The sequence below is a fragment of the Pleurodeles waltl genome, chromosome 8 (assembly GCF_031143425.1).
Source record: "Pleurodeles waltl isolate 20211129_DDA chromosome 8, aPleWal1.hap1.20221129, whole genome shotgun sequence".
Classification (NCBI taxonomy): domain Eukaryota; kingdom Metazoa; phylum Chordata; class Amphibia; order Caudata; family Salamandridae; genus Pleurodeles; species Pleurodeles waltl.
In genome coordinates, this window is record NC_090447.1 from 1185285404 (window position 1) to 1185298554 (window position 13151).

The following is a 13151-nucleotide window of genomic DNA, read 5'->3' on the forward strand; positions in this document are numbered from 1 at the left end:
TAATCTACTTTATTTTCAGATCTGCTTTTAGTGAAGTCAGTTTTCCTAATTTTTGAAATCCTGTTTTGTTGCATAAATTTCACATCTCTACTAGATATCTCCAGCTAACCCCTTTATAAAAGTTAAAAAGGCTACTTCAGAAGAGAAAATTATATTCAATTCTCTGGTCTTCTCTAGAGTGAAGAAGCATTCTTAATCTGCAAGAAGAGGTAGCTAATAGAAACATGTTACCAACTACTTTCTTCTGCAAGTCTTCTCTCTTTCTTGCCTAGAGGAAATTGCTTTTATCTGTGCAGTGAAGCAGACAATTGGATTCAGCACTACTTTTAACTTAAAGAAATGTCTGGGCACTGAAGTGTAAGTCCGAGGAGGATTGGTCAAGTGGTTCAACTGGTACATAAATACACCTTCCCAAAAACACGTTAAAAGAAGGTCGTTCTTTGTAGGTTATTGATTCTACATTTTATGTAACACTCCCATCATGTGTAGGTAACTACGTTTTAGACACTGCTAGCTTTATAGCCAATAGCACTTTGGATTCCAGAACGTGTATTTTCTCTTTACTCGTTTTCTTCATGGGTCAATAGGTGTGCAAATTTAAAAAGCCCACAACCCTATAAAGCCAGCAAGATAAAATTGAAAATGTAACGTGTATGGCATATTTTGTCTCTACTTCCTTTTGATCGAATATTTGTGGTAAAGAAAAACATACACAAGCAGATGGCAAAGTAACTTGAATAATTTAAACAGCAACAATCTGTGGGATGTATTACATTGCACCTTGAATTTGTAATACCTTTGCATTTCCATGGCAGTGATCTTAGTGCCCTCCTATAGAGTGCATACTTTAAGTCTGAGAGTAAAGGACATCTTATATAGTCAAAGGCATATAGTTCCTTGCATCACAGTGTTTGACATTACACAGCAGTGCTTGGAATGAATGCTACATTTACATAAATGTTGAAGAAAGAAAATTATTTTCAGACAGATACATGGTGAAATATGTTGGGGAAAGACAAACCTAAAGTAGCATGGGGATGCCCAATTTGTTGGAAGAAGACAAAATCATCTAAAGAGTGACCTCACACTTAGACATGGCTAAGCTTTAAGAAACAAAGGGCTGAGTAGTATGATGAAAGATGAAAAGAGTGACAAGGCAATCAATCAAATCACTTTATTCGATTAAACTATTTTCAACCATAAAAACATACAAATAAGCAACATATTGCATAACTCTCAAACCTCATCTCCCCCAAATATTTTACAAAAAACAATTAAGAAAAACAATTACATTCAAAATTACAATACTCATTTCATAGTTCCATAAAAGAATAAAAATTTATAAAAATGACAAAAGTTAAAAGATAACACTATTCCGCCATGTTACAGCTCCCTTTAAGAAGGAGCCTATCTCTTGCCACACCAACACATCAGAAGTCATACACAGCCACATAAAGGCTGGGCAGTATTGCACAAAACCCCTACCCTTCAAAAGGGGGACCAAGCAACGTATCCTAAAAGGTGCATAAAGCTCACAAAACATGATAAAATGAATTAAAGTCTGCGGGGATGCTCCATCACACGGACACAGTTTTATAGAATTTTGGTCAAACTGCCCTAATGGAAAACACAAATTGCTTCTGATTACTCCCAAATGGAATCCCATGATGAGGGCCCTTTCCCATACGTTTTTAACCTCCAAAAGGTAGGTCTCTGGGCCCACCCCCATCTTTATCATAATAAAGTCCCTCACTGATTTTATCTAAGCTCTACCTCCTTCCTCTTAACCCCTAACATTTTTTTAAAGTTCTCCTTCACTCACTGTTTATCAGAGCTAGTTAAACCCTCTGGTGCATCAAAAATGTCTGAGTGCCCCATTACACTGGCTACCTTACTTATATAAGCCAACCAGGGAATTTCCTTAGCATGAGCACAAAGTAAACAATCCTGCAGGATCTCCCTGTTGAGGGACGCAAATTCATTGGTCCAAATAGAAATCCACAATAGAAGAAGAGCTATTTTAATGGCGTCTTCTATAAAATCCAGACCCAGCTCAACATGCAGGCAATATCCAGGAATATTATGACCCACCCGAGTAACCTTCTACAGAATCGATTTTCCTTAATCATGGGGGCCCTATTTTCCATGTAGACCCAGAGTGGGGCCCTATACATCAGAACTGGAAGGCATTTACGCCTATAGACCTCGAGCAAGGGCTTAATGGGTTTATTGCCCACCCTAGCAGCAAACTCAAACATGGTCACATCATTACGATTGCCCTTTTTATAGACAGGTACTATGCATGCGGATCTCCAAGTGGCCGGGATAACTACACTAAACGCTGCATTAAGAACATTTAACAAAATAGGTGCCCAAAACTAGGGGCAGTATTTATATAAATCCATAGGGATAGTATTGGGGCCCGGGGCTTTGTGGCTAGCGCTGAAAAGCAGCGCCTCCTGTACCTCCTCAAGGTAGAATCTAATAGTTAAGTCTGGTGAATGTCCATGCTGATTTCCCTCAAGGTCCCCTATAGGGACCCCCAAAAAGATCACACAAAAGTGGGCCACCCAAGCCTCAGGGGCGATATTGCAGCCCAAACCCTCAGAGGTTTCCGTCTCAAAAGAGGCCCTGTTAACCACCTTCCAAAACAAGCCCGGGTTCTTATGAACTGATGCACGTTCCAAATCCTCCTAGGCCCACCCTTTAGCTGTTGTTTCCTGGCCCTCAAAACAGATGTGTAGTGGGCCCTCGCATCTCTTACAAGCGCTGTGTCCCTTGGTTGTTCCTTTAATAACTTCCTCATAGATTTCTTAGCCATCATAACAGGGCTTACTGAATCACCCGCCCTGCTGCTTACATAGCAGCTGGGCAGCTGTGATCATCCCTTCTTTAATAGCTTCATTAACTATAGATATAGCAACCATAACTTCCCCTGGGCTAGAGGAGTCAGCCAAGAGGGTGCCTAAAATCAGGTTTCAGTTCTTACCCACCACGTTCTCTGTTACTTTCTGAATGTTAACCTGTTTCCAGCCAAGTCGTCTACCCTGATCTTTGGGTCTCACCAAGAATGGCCGACCCCACACTAATTTCCGCTTTACCTCAGCAAAATTAAAAGAAATCCCGAGGGGATTGTAGTCACTGAAATGCTGCACTACTACCTCACCTTCCTTGACCATGTTTCTTATGGGTGGGGACACAAAAATGTAATCAATTGTTGTACCAGCCCCCCTACCTACAAAAGTAGGGGCCTGAGGTGTACCCACCACTTTCAGGTCACAGATATTCAAGAGATCCAAACTCCTTAGACCCTTGATCAGAGCCCCACACCTCACATTGTGTGATTCCTCATCTGAGTGTATCTCATGGTCCTGCTCAGAAGGGTTCATCATAGTACTGTAACTCCCTAGTTTGGCATTGAAATCCCCTGACACCACAGCACAGAAATCCAGTCCAAACTCCTCCAATATACACTTCAATTTCTGCAGGACAGAAAAAAAAACTCAATTTGGCAGCCAGAGTCCCAGACAGCATTATAGAAGTTAACCAATACAACACTGAATTTATTTGAGAAGACCACCCAAATAATTAAAAAGCCCTGATATCTACAGGTGATTTGATAGGCTCCTCCTATTTTGGAAAATCAGATTAGGGTGACTAAGCCCCCTTTAGGGCAACCGCCTTGAGACCTGACGGCCGGGACTGCAAATCTTTGAAACCCATCCCACTCAGCCAACCCATCCAACCAAGTCTCCTGTAATAAGATGAAATTGTAGTGTGCCACAAACTTCAGTCAATTGCTATCCAATAGCTTAGAATCATAACCAGCTACATTCCATTAGATAAGGCAACACTTCGCATGGGAATTTTACCTACCCTCAATGTTCAGAAGGAGATTCTGTCGTACCCTCTACGTGACTCTGTGCGTAGTGTCAATCCACCCTCTCCAGATCTGGGGAGGTATAAAAATCATGGCCAGAACTATTTGGCACTAAGGCACCCTGCCCTGGGTTAAAGTTCCTGATTGGAATATCATTACGCAGCTGAGTACGATTATAGAAAAAACCCAAAGGGACCATACCAATCTTACTCTTCTGCTTGTGTGCCAAATGTTGTGACAAAAGGATCCTCTGGGCCAGACCTGGATATCTCAAATTTACAATTACACAATCCTCATTGCCAACCTTTGCCCGAGGCCCAACCCAGTCAATTCTTCTGACAAACAGGATATCCTCAAAATCCTTACAGGCAAAATCACAGTTTTTGCTCAGCCAATGACAGGTCTTGTTCTTCAGTTGGACCATGGATTCGCCAATGCCCGAAGCCAAGGAGGGAACATCCGTGAGCACCACCATATAGGGTGCACATGCTGGAGGAAGCTCTAAACAAACAAGGGGGGGCCCTTTCACCAGATGTTGGTTTTGCGACACACTTCTGTCTTGTGTCACTCCCACACTGTCTAAATACTGGCTACCAAGTAGCTGATCATCCCCCCTCCCGTGTTTTATCCCAGCAGTAGCTGAGGAGTTGTCCGTAACAGTCTCAATACAGTGTCCAGGGGCCCTCAGAGTGGAGCAGCTAGGAGGTTGTTGGGTATCTCTCAGCATGGGGCTAGGGTTTTCCTCTAGTGGAAGCACCCCCTTGGTAAAACTACTTTGTCCCCGAGAATCCAAGAGGCCCCCTTTGGCAGAAGCCAGCCTTGGCCTCTCTATGACACTCAGCTAGGAAACTTCAGCTTCAAGCACCCCCAGTTTCTCCATAACGAGGGCCAAACAGGACTCAATCATGACCTTAAACTTAGCCAATAGATTGTCCGGGCATAACCATGGGTGCTGATCCATAGAACCCAGGGAAATCGAGTTAGGGTTGACAGGCAGGGACAGTTTTTTTTTTCCCCCAAGTTTTTTTTAATCTTTTTATTTTTCGGGGAGGGCTACTACTGCCAGGAGGAGAGACCATCAAAAGCCTCTTGCTCTTCCTTACTCCTCCTTCCACGACCTTCGCCCCGGGTGCCCCAAGGCCCCTATTTCTGCTTGTACTGGGGATTTGAGCAGGTCCCCCCGGCCAATCCTAGGCTGACCATCCCCCACCTCAGGGATCCCCAAACATCCGTCTTCTGTGGAAGCGTTTTGCCAGTCACCCATCTCCAGCGATAATCTCCTCTCTGCCAGATCAATCTCCTGCGTGACTACCCCCACAGCACGCACAAGAAAGGAATCCAACGTTGAATTTGTTTTCGCCATCTCCCCTCCACTCTGATCTCCATTAGGCAGAGACCTTTTCTTACCCATCCTTACGAATTTCCACTAGGGTCTATCAAGACTGACACAAGTCAGGCAGCTCCCTCAATAAGGAAATGTAGATATACCAATATCTCACAACAGAAGACTTCTCTCCACCCTGGGAATTACCTAAAGGAAGGCTAGTGCAAAGGTCTATAAAGACTTTTATAAATTAGGCACTTACCCCTATGCCAAAACTTAGAGGGGAGGCCCAGCCCGGCCTCCGCCGGCCAAGGGACGGGCCTGCCCTTGGCCAGGGCGTGGCCCGTGCCATGGTAATGTGGGAGCGCTTCAGAGCGCTTTCCTGCTCCGCCCCTCCTCTGCCAGTCAGCCTCATGGGACACGGAGTCCTGCACCAAAGATATGCACGTTCCGCGCCGCAGTAATGTGGGAGCACTTAAGAGCGCTTTCCTGCTTCGCCCCTCTCCTCTGCCAGCCAGCCTCCTGGGACACAGAGTCCTGCACCTAAGTTATGCGCGTCCATAGCATACAATCTAATAGTTGTACTTGCGCCTATTAGTGAAAGCCACTCCGCACCGTATTTGGGATCACATTTATATGCACTTCAACTCCTCCAGCAGCAAAGGGTACCTGTCCACTAGACCAAAATATCGCATTTCTGATGCGGAGCAAAGGCAGTAGTTCTAAACTCCTCCCTCACGTCATTGCGGCCTTCTAAGTGACAAGGCAAATTAAGACTTCAAAACAATGCTCAAAACCTGGAAAAAAGGAAATGTACAGGATTTGCAGCCACTTTACATTGGCAATAATATCTGCACATTCATTAATTACTACCCATTCTCTTACAGTGGCCAGTGCTTGTCTGCTACCATCTAGGTTTGTACACTACAGTATATATGTAATGGTGAGCCACTGGAGGACACCTACAATCAGAGCTAAACAATGGACTAGAATAATTGTAAAAAAGCTGTCAGAAAAATATTGTTCCTCCTTGTATATTGAAGTCAATAAAGAACCAATGTTCCTGACTGAAACTGAACACTTTAATACAAATTGAATGTGTCATAAATAAATCAGCCATTGAGTTCTTGGAAATAATGGAACTGGTACAACTAGACCTGTAGATGTGTGGCAACAGTCGTTAAATCAATTTATGACTTTGTGCAACAAATATGTTTCTGGTTATATCTAGTAACATAGGCCAGAAAGTAGAAAAGCGTTTTTCAATGGGCTCAATAATTGTCCAACTAAAAAGGATTAAATCAGAAAGATAAGACTAAAGCAATGTTAGAGCAATAACACAGAGACCAGAGAGGGAATAGAGAAGAGGTTATGATCAACAATATGAAGATTAAGGGAAACCAACAAGATAATGAGCTTATAAAAACAAATATTTAATTGACATTCCAGATTTTTAATCAAGCATGGCAATATTGAAGTGAAATGAAATATTACAAATTAAAAAAAACAAGAGAAATGGTTTGTAACAGTTGAACGCAATAACTGATTTAAAAGTATAGACCTCAGACACTGTTTAAAGAACACATCCATACATAAGACAATGAGAGGACAACGTGCGACGCCTTAGGGTCCAGAGATCATGCTGTAGGATTAGGATGAGACAAAGTGGAACTTTGAAGAATCTGTTACACTTTGAGATAAGGAGAAAGATGCTACTGCAGCAGTCTGATAACAAACAGATGATAACTGAACAACTGCAATCAGCGAAGCTCTGAGCATATCAATACTGAATTATAAAGAAGTCCACATAATCCAGATCGAAGAGGTGCAAATATCAACTTTAAAGTACTAAATAAAAGGATGAAATGGTTCGACAGTGAATTAGCAAAGTGAAATACTTTCCCTTCACCCAGATGAGAGAGACTGCATGAGACTGCTGTAAAGGTAAAAAGCAAGATACTAGATGGTGACCTAGCCATGCGCCACCAACATTCTAATTTATTCAGAGACAATGAGGACTGAATAAGTAATTTGCGGCATGAATGCAGATTTGTTTTAGGTGGCATTAATACATTCAGGAGAGCGGAAACCGATGAGGACAGAGGTCATATGGTTTGTCAGAATGGGCTTAGTGAGATGAGAAAAATCTAAAACTGATGATAGATGAACCTATGATTTGTGCAGGTGTTAAAAAAGTTATTGGGTATACCAAGATTTAGAGCATCAAGAGATAACCAATAGACAGTGGAACCCATGTAGCAATGGGTAAGGTCAAAGATCTTAGATCAAATGTACCTAGACAAGATCTATAGTTAGAGATGGAAAAGGCATGTGATCATATGTCATAAGCATGCTAAGTAAAGAATGGAAGAGACACAGGCAAGATGTATTTCACAGCAACAAGGGAACAAAAAAGCGGAAAGATAGATTACAGACGTACAGCCAAACAATCAAGGGATGGCAGAAGTTGCTTTTAACACTGTCCAAAGCACTTCATTCAAGTGACAACCAATATACTACAGAGGAATTTTTTGCCATTATGACCTACCGTCTGAGTCTATGCTGTTCAGGGCAGTTGGAGGAATTATGGAGACTTTACATTGTCCAAGGGGGCATTTTCGAGGATACATATCCTTGCAGGCAGTGTGCACCTAACAAAACAATGAAAAACTATGTGAGCCAAAATGCCGAGAACCACTGAATCTACAGTCACATAACTATACATTGTGCTAATATAAGACATGTTGTACGCAAACGAAACACAAAGCACAATTGCACTGCACTGCATGAGGCCTTGAAAAGGTTGTGCTACTCTGGATCAAGACCCATGGACATTTAAACATATCTGTAGAGACTTAACATTTGTAAATCATACATTCCTATATGGCCTACCAAAAATTATTTACATTTATTCCAAGTGAGCTAGCAATCTAGTCTTTTAGATGAACCTATCTATAATTAAATGGACAACTCAAACTTAAGTGTTGTGCATTACTCCATCTAATTATGTACTGACTTCCATCATAGGAAAAAAGAAACACAAAGAATAAATTCAATGCTGTCAAAACGAAAACAAATTGAAACAAGAACATTTTAATTTAACTGAGGAAAAGTAATTGTCTTTCAGGAATGCAAATACAAGAAATAAAAGGGATAGGAATGCAGATAAAAACAAACATCTCTTATGAGGTACTTCAAATCTTACCATAGCTTTACACCAAAGGCACCTCCAGTCTTGTAGCCGTAGTACGCTACCACACGTCTTGTCACAGACTGCACATTTGGCACTCACAGGTAAATTACCTTCCAGCCACTGGTGAGGCATTGCTATCTGTTGGGAGAATATAAGAGGAAAGTTGAACAAAGGAGCAAAAATGTTTATAAAAATGAAGATCGGTCTGAACCACTTAGGCCAAGCAGCTCTATTGTAGAATCCAGCCCGTCAGCGGCCAAGTAGACTGCAATAACACAATCAGCAGTAAGAGAATTGTTCCCTACATCATGCTCTAAATGGCTAGTGGATCTCTCTTTTACATACACTGTCATCACTTTTGAAATTACCTCAGCAAGTACTCATACTGGCATATATGTATTAGAATTTGTATAGAGCAAGACTAGTCTGCAAGCAGCCGAGCATGGAAACCAAAATGATGTACCAGGTGAGAGGCTGTTTTCTAAAATTACCTACAACTAAAAATGGCTATCCTGAATTGAATGGGTTCTCACCCTTATGTTGGCTTCCTTTGAATGATGTGAAGCAGGTCAGTACCAAAGAACTCTTGGAACCACAGCTCCACTTATAAATAATAATAACATTGTGAAACAAGTGACACAACCATTGGTCTGTATATTAAGTTGGCATGGCTATTGAAGACTAGAAGAGTGCTGAATGTCAGCACTAGGTGTTCTGACACATACCCCAATACCCTCTACGCATGTACCACTGCACGTTTTCTAATATACTGAGGCCCTAGCATTGGGTGTGTCTCTGCTTCCTGATAGGCTGAAACTACACCTTTTGCACTACATACATTACATCACCTTGTGAATTGGCTTTAAACGTAACTGTGCATTCTCTTTCCCCACCTTACAAACACTGTGCTGCCTCCTTCATCCGGGCACTGCAAGTGCTGGCAGAATCTTGATATCGTCCTCACTTCTCTAAATGCCTGCACTGCTATGTGCTTTTTCCCCAATGCCCTATGCATGCCTCATTTTCCTGGTAGGCGAGCATCCAAGCCACTGCACTGGTTCACAGCAACTAAGTATCATCACTGCATTAGGAGGCTAGGCAGCCTCTATAACAAGAATGATTTAAGTGGGCTGGGACAGGGCTTCAATGAAGGAGTATAAGGTAATAGGAGGTTGGATTAAAGATTATCAATCATGTTAAAGTACATGATCATTAGTGGACTAAGGGCCACTAATGGTATCAAGAATACATGTATGGATCTATTCTGTGTTTTATCAACTTACCTACACAATCATTTATTTTTCTAAACTAATGCCATGTTGTACTTCGGTATGAAGTTTTCAAATTTGTCAGCACCAATTTTATATCATGCATTTCATCCCTGTTTCTCGTGCCTGTTGATTCAAATAGGTCCAGCCAAATGTAGAAGTTGATAAACTACCCATTTTTTATTCACCAAACAATTACAATACTATTGTTAATTACAAATTAGATGGTTTTTTCATAACTGTTTCATGGCGGAAAGATGCTTCATCTCCCATTTAACGTTTTTGCTACCAGGCAATTATTCTGTATTGTGAGCTGAGTTTTAGTACATGTGTTGTGCGGTAGGCTGCGAGGAAATATAGGACCGGAATGTATTTTCAAATTATTTTACAACCATTACAACAAAAACTAGCAACCCTGGCTTTCATTCCAGTACCGTGTCCTTACATGTAATTATAAAACCCAGTCTCCAAAGGCACATGTTACAGAACCGTCTGTTTTGTTATAAAGCAGTGGCCTTGAATTAAAGACACTTAGAAATGAACTGGATTCACTAAATATACATTACTTTGTTACTTTTCCTAGACATAAACAAGGACATATGCTTGAAGTATTTGTAAAGATCCTCAGCCTCTACTGACTTGCCTAGGGCTGATTAGAATGATCTGGTGAGATTACTTTTTGATTTAGTTTCAATGCCTGTCTGAGGTACTTGAAAAAATACCCATCCTTTACGAAACAGAATTAAGTATTCTTTTAAATCTCTATTCTCTACATAGCTACCGCCAAACGTTTTTCAATGCTAAGCATATTGGCCAAATCCAAATTTAGCGTCAACTGCGATCACCACACCTGATGAAGCGAAACCTCAAAGTTTTGATATCTTGCCAATATGACACACTGAAAGTCTCCAAGCAGGTGAAGCAAATATTTGGCTTACCAAGACAGAATGGATAACATTTCTAAATCCAGAACCATACTTGGCCTGGAAATGTTATTAAACCTAACTAGAAACACCAAGGCTTATTGCCTTCAGACACCAACTGCCTTTGTTCTAAATTGTTAAACGGAATTTCTATCTGTGGTAAAACACTGCATTTGGCTGCTCCCACATTCTCTTATGAACGTGTTGATTTAGTTAATCTCTAGTTTTTGGAGAAACCTGAAAAAGCACTGCAAGTAAAACAGAAACAACATGTAATTTATTTTCCCCATTAACTAGGTAGTAGCTCTGCAGTTTTACTCAACTGCTTTAATACAAACCACTGTTTAATCTGATTTCTTGTTTCATGTCTTTCAATAGAGCAACGAGTTATAAGGATTACATTATCTATTGATTCCACTGCAAAATGTCTCTAGTTGCAAGGACTTTTTTACTCTACATTTATTCAAGAGGCTTGTCTCAACATTCTTAATGCAGTAAAGGTAGCTGCAATACATTCAACTGTAGAAATGATCTGACATATGTAAAGCCTGATATTATAATACGGTAATCTGGTGGCATTTCATATATCTGAAAAATAGATCATGTAGCCATAAAGAGTCAATTCTTGAGTTTCTTCCAAAAAAACAAGTCAGATACAAGGCCCAAAGAAGACATTCCACAGCTCGCAGAAAAGGCTCTTCCCTAATTCACCATTTTGGTACTGTATTGCACACATCAATGTTCTAGGACCGTGAAATGATCAATTTTCAGTAACAAAAAAAGGAGTACTTGTCCTATAAATTGCACAATGACCACCATCAGCCTTAACACTGGCGGCAAGAGCCAGCCAGTGAAGTGACATCAACAGTGCTACTGCCTCCTTCAGAGGCGCATGCAATCTTTTCAAATAATTTTTAGTGAGTCCAGGTTGAAGGCATTGCCAAGTCAAACAATGGCGGCAACGGTTTCATAGTGGTGTGTCGTCAGATAGTATAATCTGAAGCAGCATCTTAAAACAAATAAAATATGTGTTAGTCCTACATGTTTGAATCTTCACATATTTTACTGGACTGGAGCACGCTGCCATATCAGAAGGCGGGTGGTATTTTTCCCTAGCTCCTACTACAAATCCATATCAAAACACCACCCGTTCTATTATTTCATCTCAGAGTCTACTGAGGGCTTATCTATGATTACCTGGTCCATGCATGGGGAGTACTACCACAAATGCCTACATGTGGTTTATTTAGTCTTCTGTACTTCGCATATCTCTTTCCTTATCTCCATGAACTATGCTAACTGTCTGTACTGCACTTCGCTATTTCACTTCCTGTATTTTGTGTTACATGACATTTATTATTTGGAATGTACTTATATTTGCTTTGTGCTTCTTTGTAAACGTTTGCTAAGGAATTCCGTAAAGCTCTCGTTTCTTTTCTCTATTCCCTCACTTAACTTTACCCGCTCCAACTTTTATTCTTTTAGTCTCCAAGCCCCAAAATTAAGCAATATCTCTCGGCACACATACTGCTCTCCTCTTCCGTTTATCTTTATTCACAACGAAAAACACGTAAGGCACAGTCTTCTTTTTAGATTGACTGATACAGACCTAGATTAACCTTTTCATTATTTAATTAATTTAGTTCCCATTTATCTAATCCAAGTTTATCTCCAAAAAGTTCTCTTTATTTATTTCATAAATGTTCACATTACAACACTGTAAAAGTTTTATGTCAATGCAATAGTTGATCCTCTGTCAGAGTAACAGCCAACAGATGCTTTGCAACTCAATCGCTTCCCCTAGACCAAAATTCTTAATAGTGACCTTTTTCAAGATGGATTGATCTTTTTTTCTACACAACTGTTTTTTTCTCTCAAAGATTGAATTTATACTCATATGGATATATGAGCTACACTGTGGGGTAACCAGTGTGCTGGGAGTCTAGCACCGGGCAATTATTCCTGTTGCCCAATTGCAACCATTTTGCGTTCTCGTTAAACAGTGCATTGCTCCACAGCCCTCAGCTCGCTGCACCCTCAAGCCATCATGCTGCTGCAGCAAGCATTATTGTCACAGATGCAATCTGTCTAACAATGCAGTGTCTGAAATAAATGACCAATCACAGTCAGCTTGCTTGAACCAATGTGAGTTCGGCCAAATACTCCTGGGTGCACATTGTCCTGCTTGCTTGTCTCAGAACAGGCTCTGTAAAGGTGGGATCTTAAGAGGCTGCTGCACAAGGAGGGAGTTTGTGTTTTGTGTGTGCTCGTGAATAAATGTAGGTGTGTGAGAGAGTTCGTCTCTGACTAGTTTGAAGTTAGCTAAAATCTACTGTTTCCTTCCCACATGGCATACACAGGCCATCTGTGGAACCCTGGAGGCCACCCCTGGGGCAATGTTACTAATTATTGGAAGATGGCTGGCATTTATAGTATGATGAATGAGTGGGCAGAGGGGTGAAAGAACTCCTGGAATAATGGTCACAATTAATGGCAGACTGTGGGTTGTATGACTTGCTGGAGAGCACCCATTGTATAATTGTGATAATTCTAGGCAGTCTGT

General features: G+C 41.0%; 1 protein-coding gene across 4 annotated transcripts in view; it reads right to left on the reverse strand.

Moving 5' to 3' along the window:
* DGKH (diacylglycerol kinase eta) overlaps positions 1–13151 on the reverse strand; it is a 661954-nt gene that overhangs the window by 284065 nt on the left and 364738 nt on the right. For all 4 annotated transcript variants that reach the window (XM_069205429.1, XM_069205427.1, XM_069205431.1 and 1 more), the window contains 2 exons: positions 8410–8535; positions 7753–7855 (listed from right to left, as the gene is read on the reverse strand). In XM_069205429.1, the coding sequence (XP_069061530.1) occupies positions 7753–7855; positions 8410–8535 (229 nt within the window). The remainder of the gene's footprint in view (positions 1–7752; positions 7856–8409; positions 8536–13151) is intronic.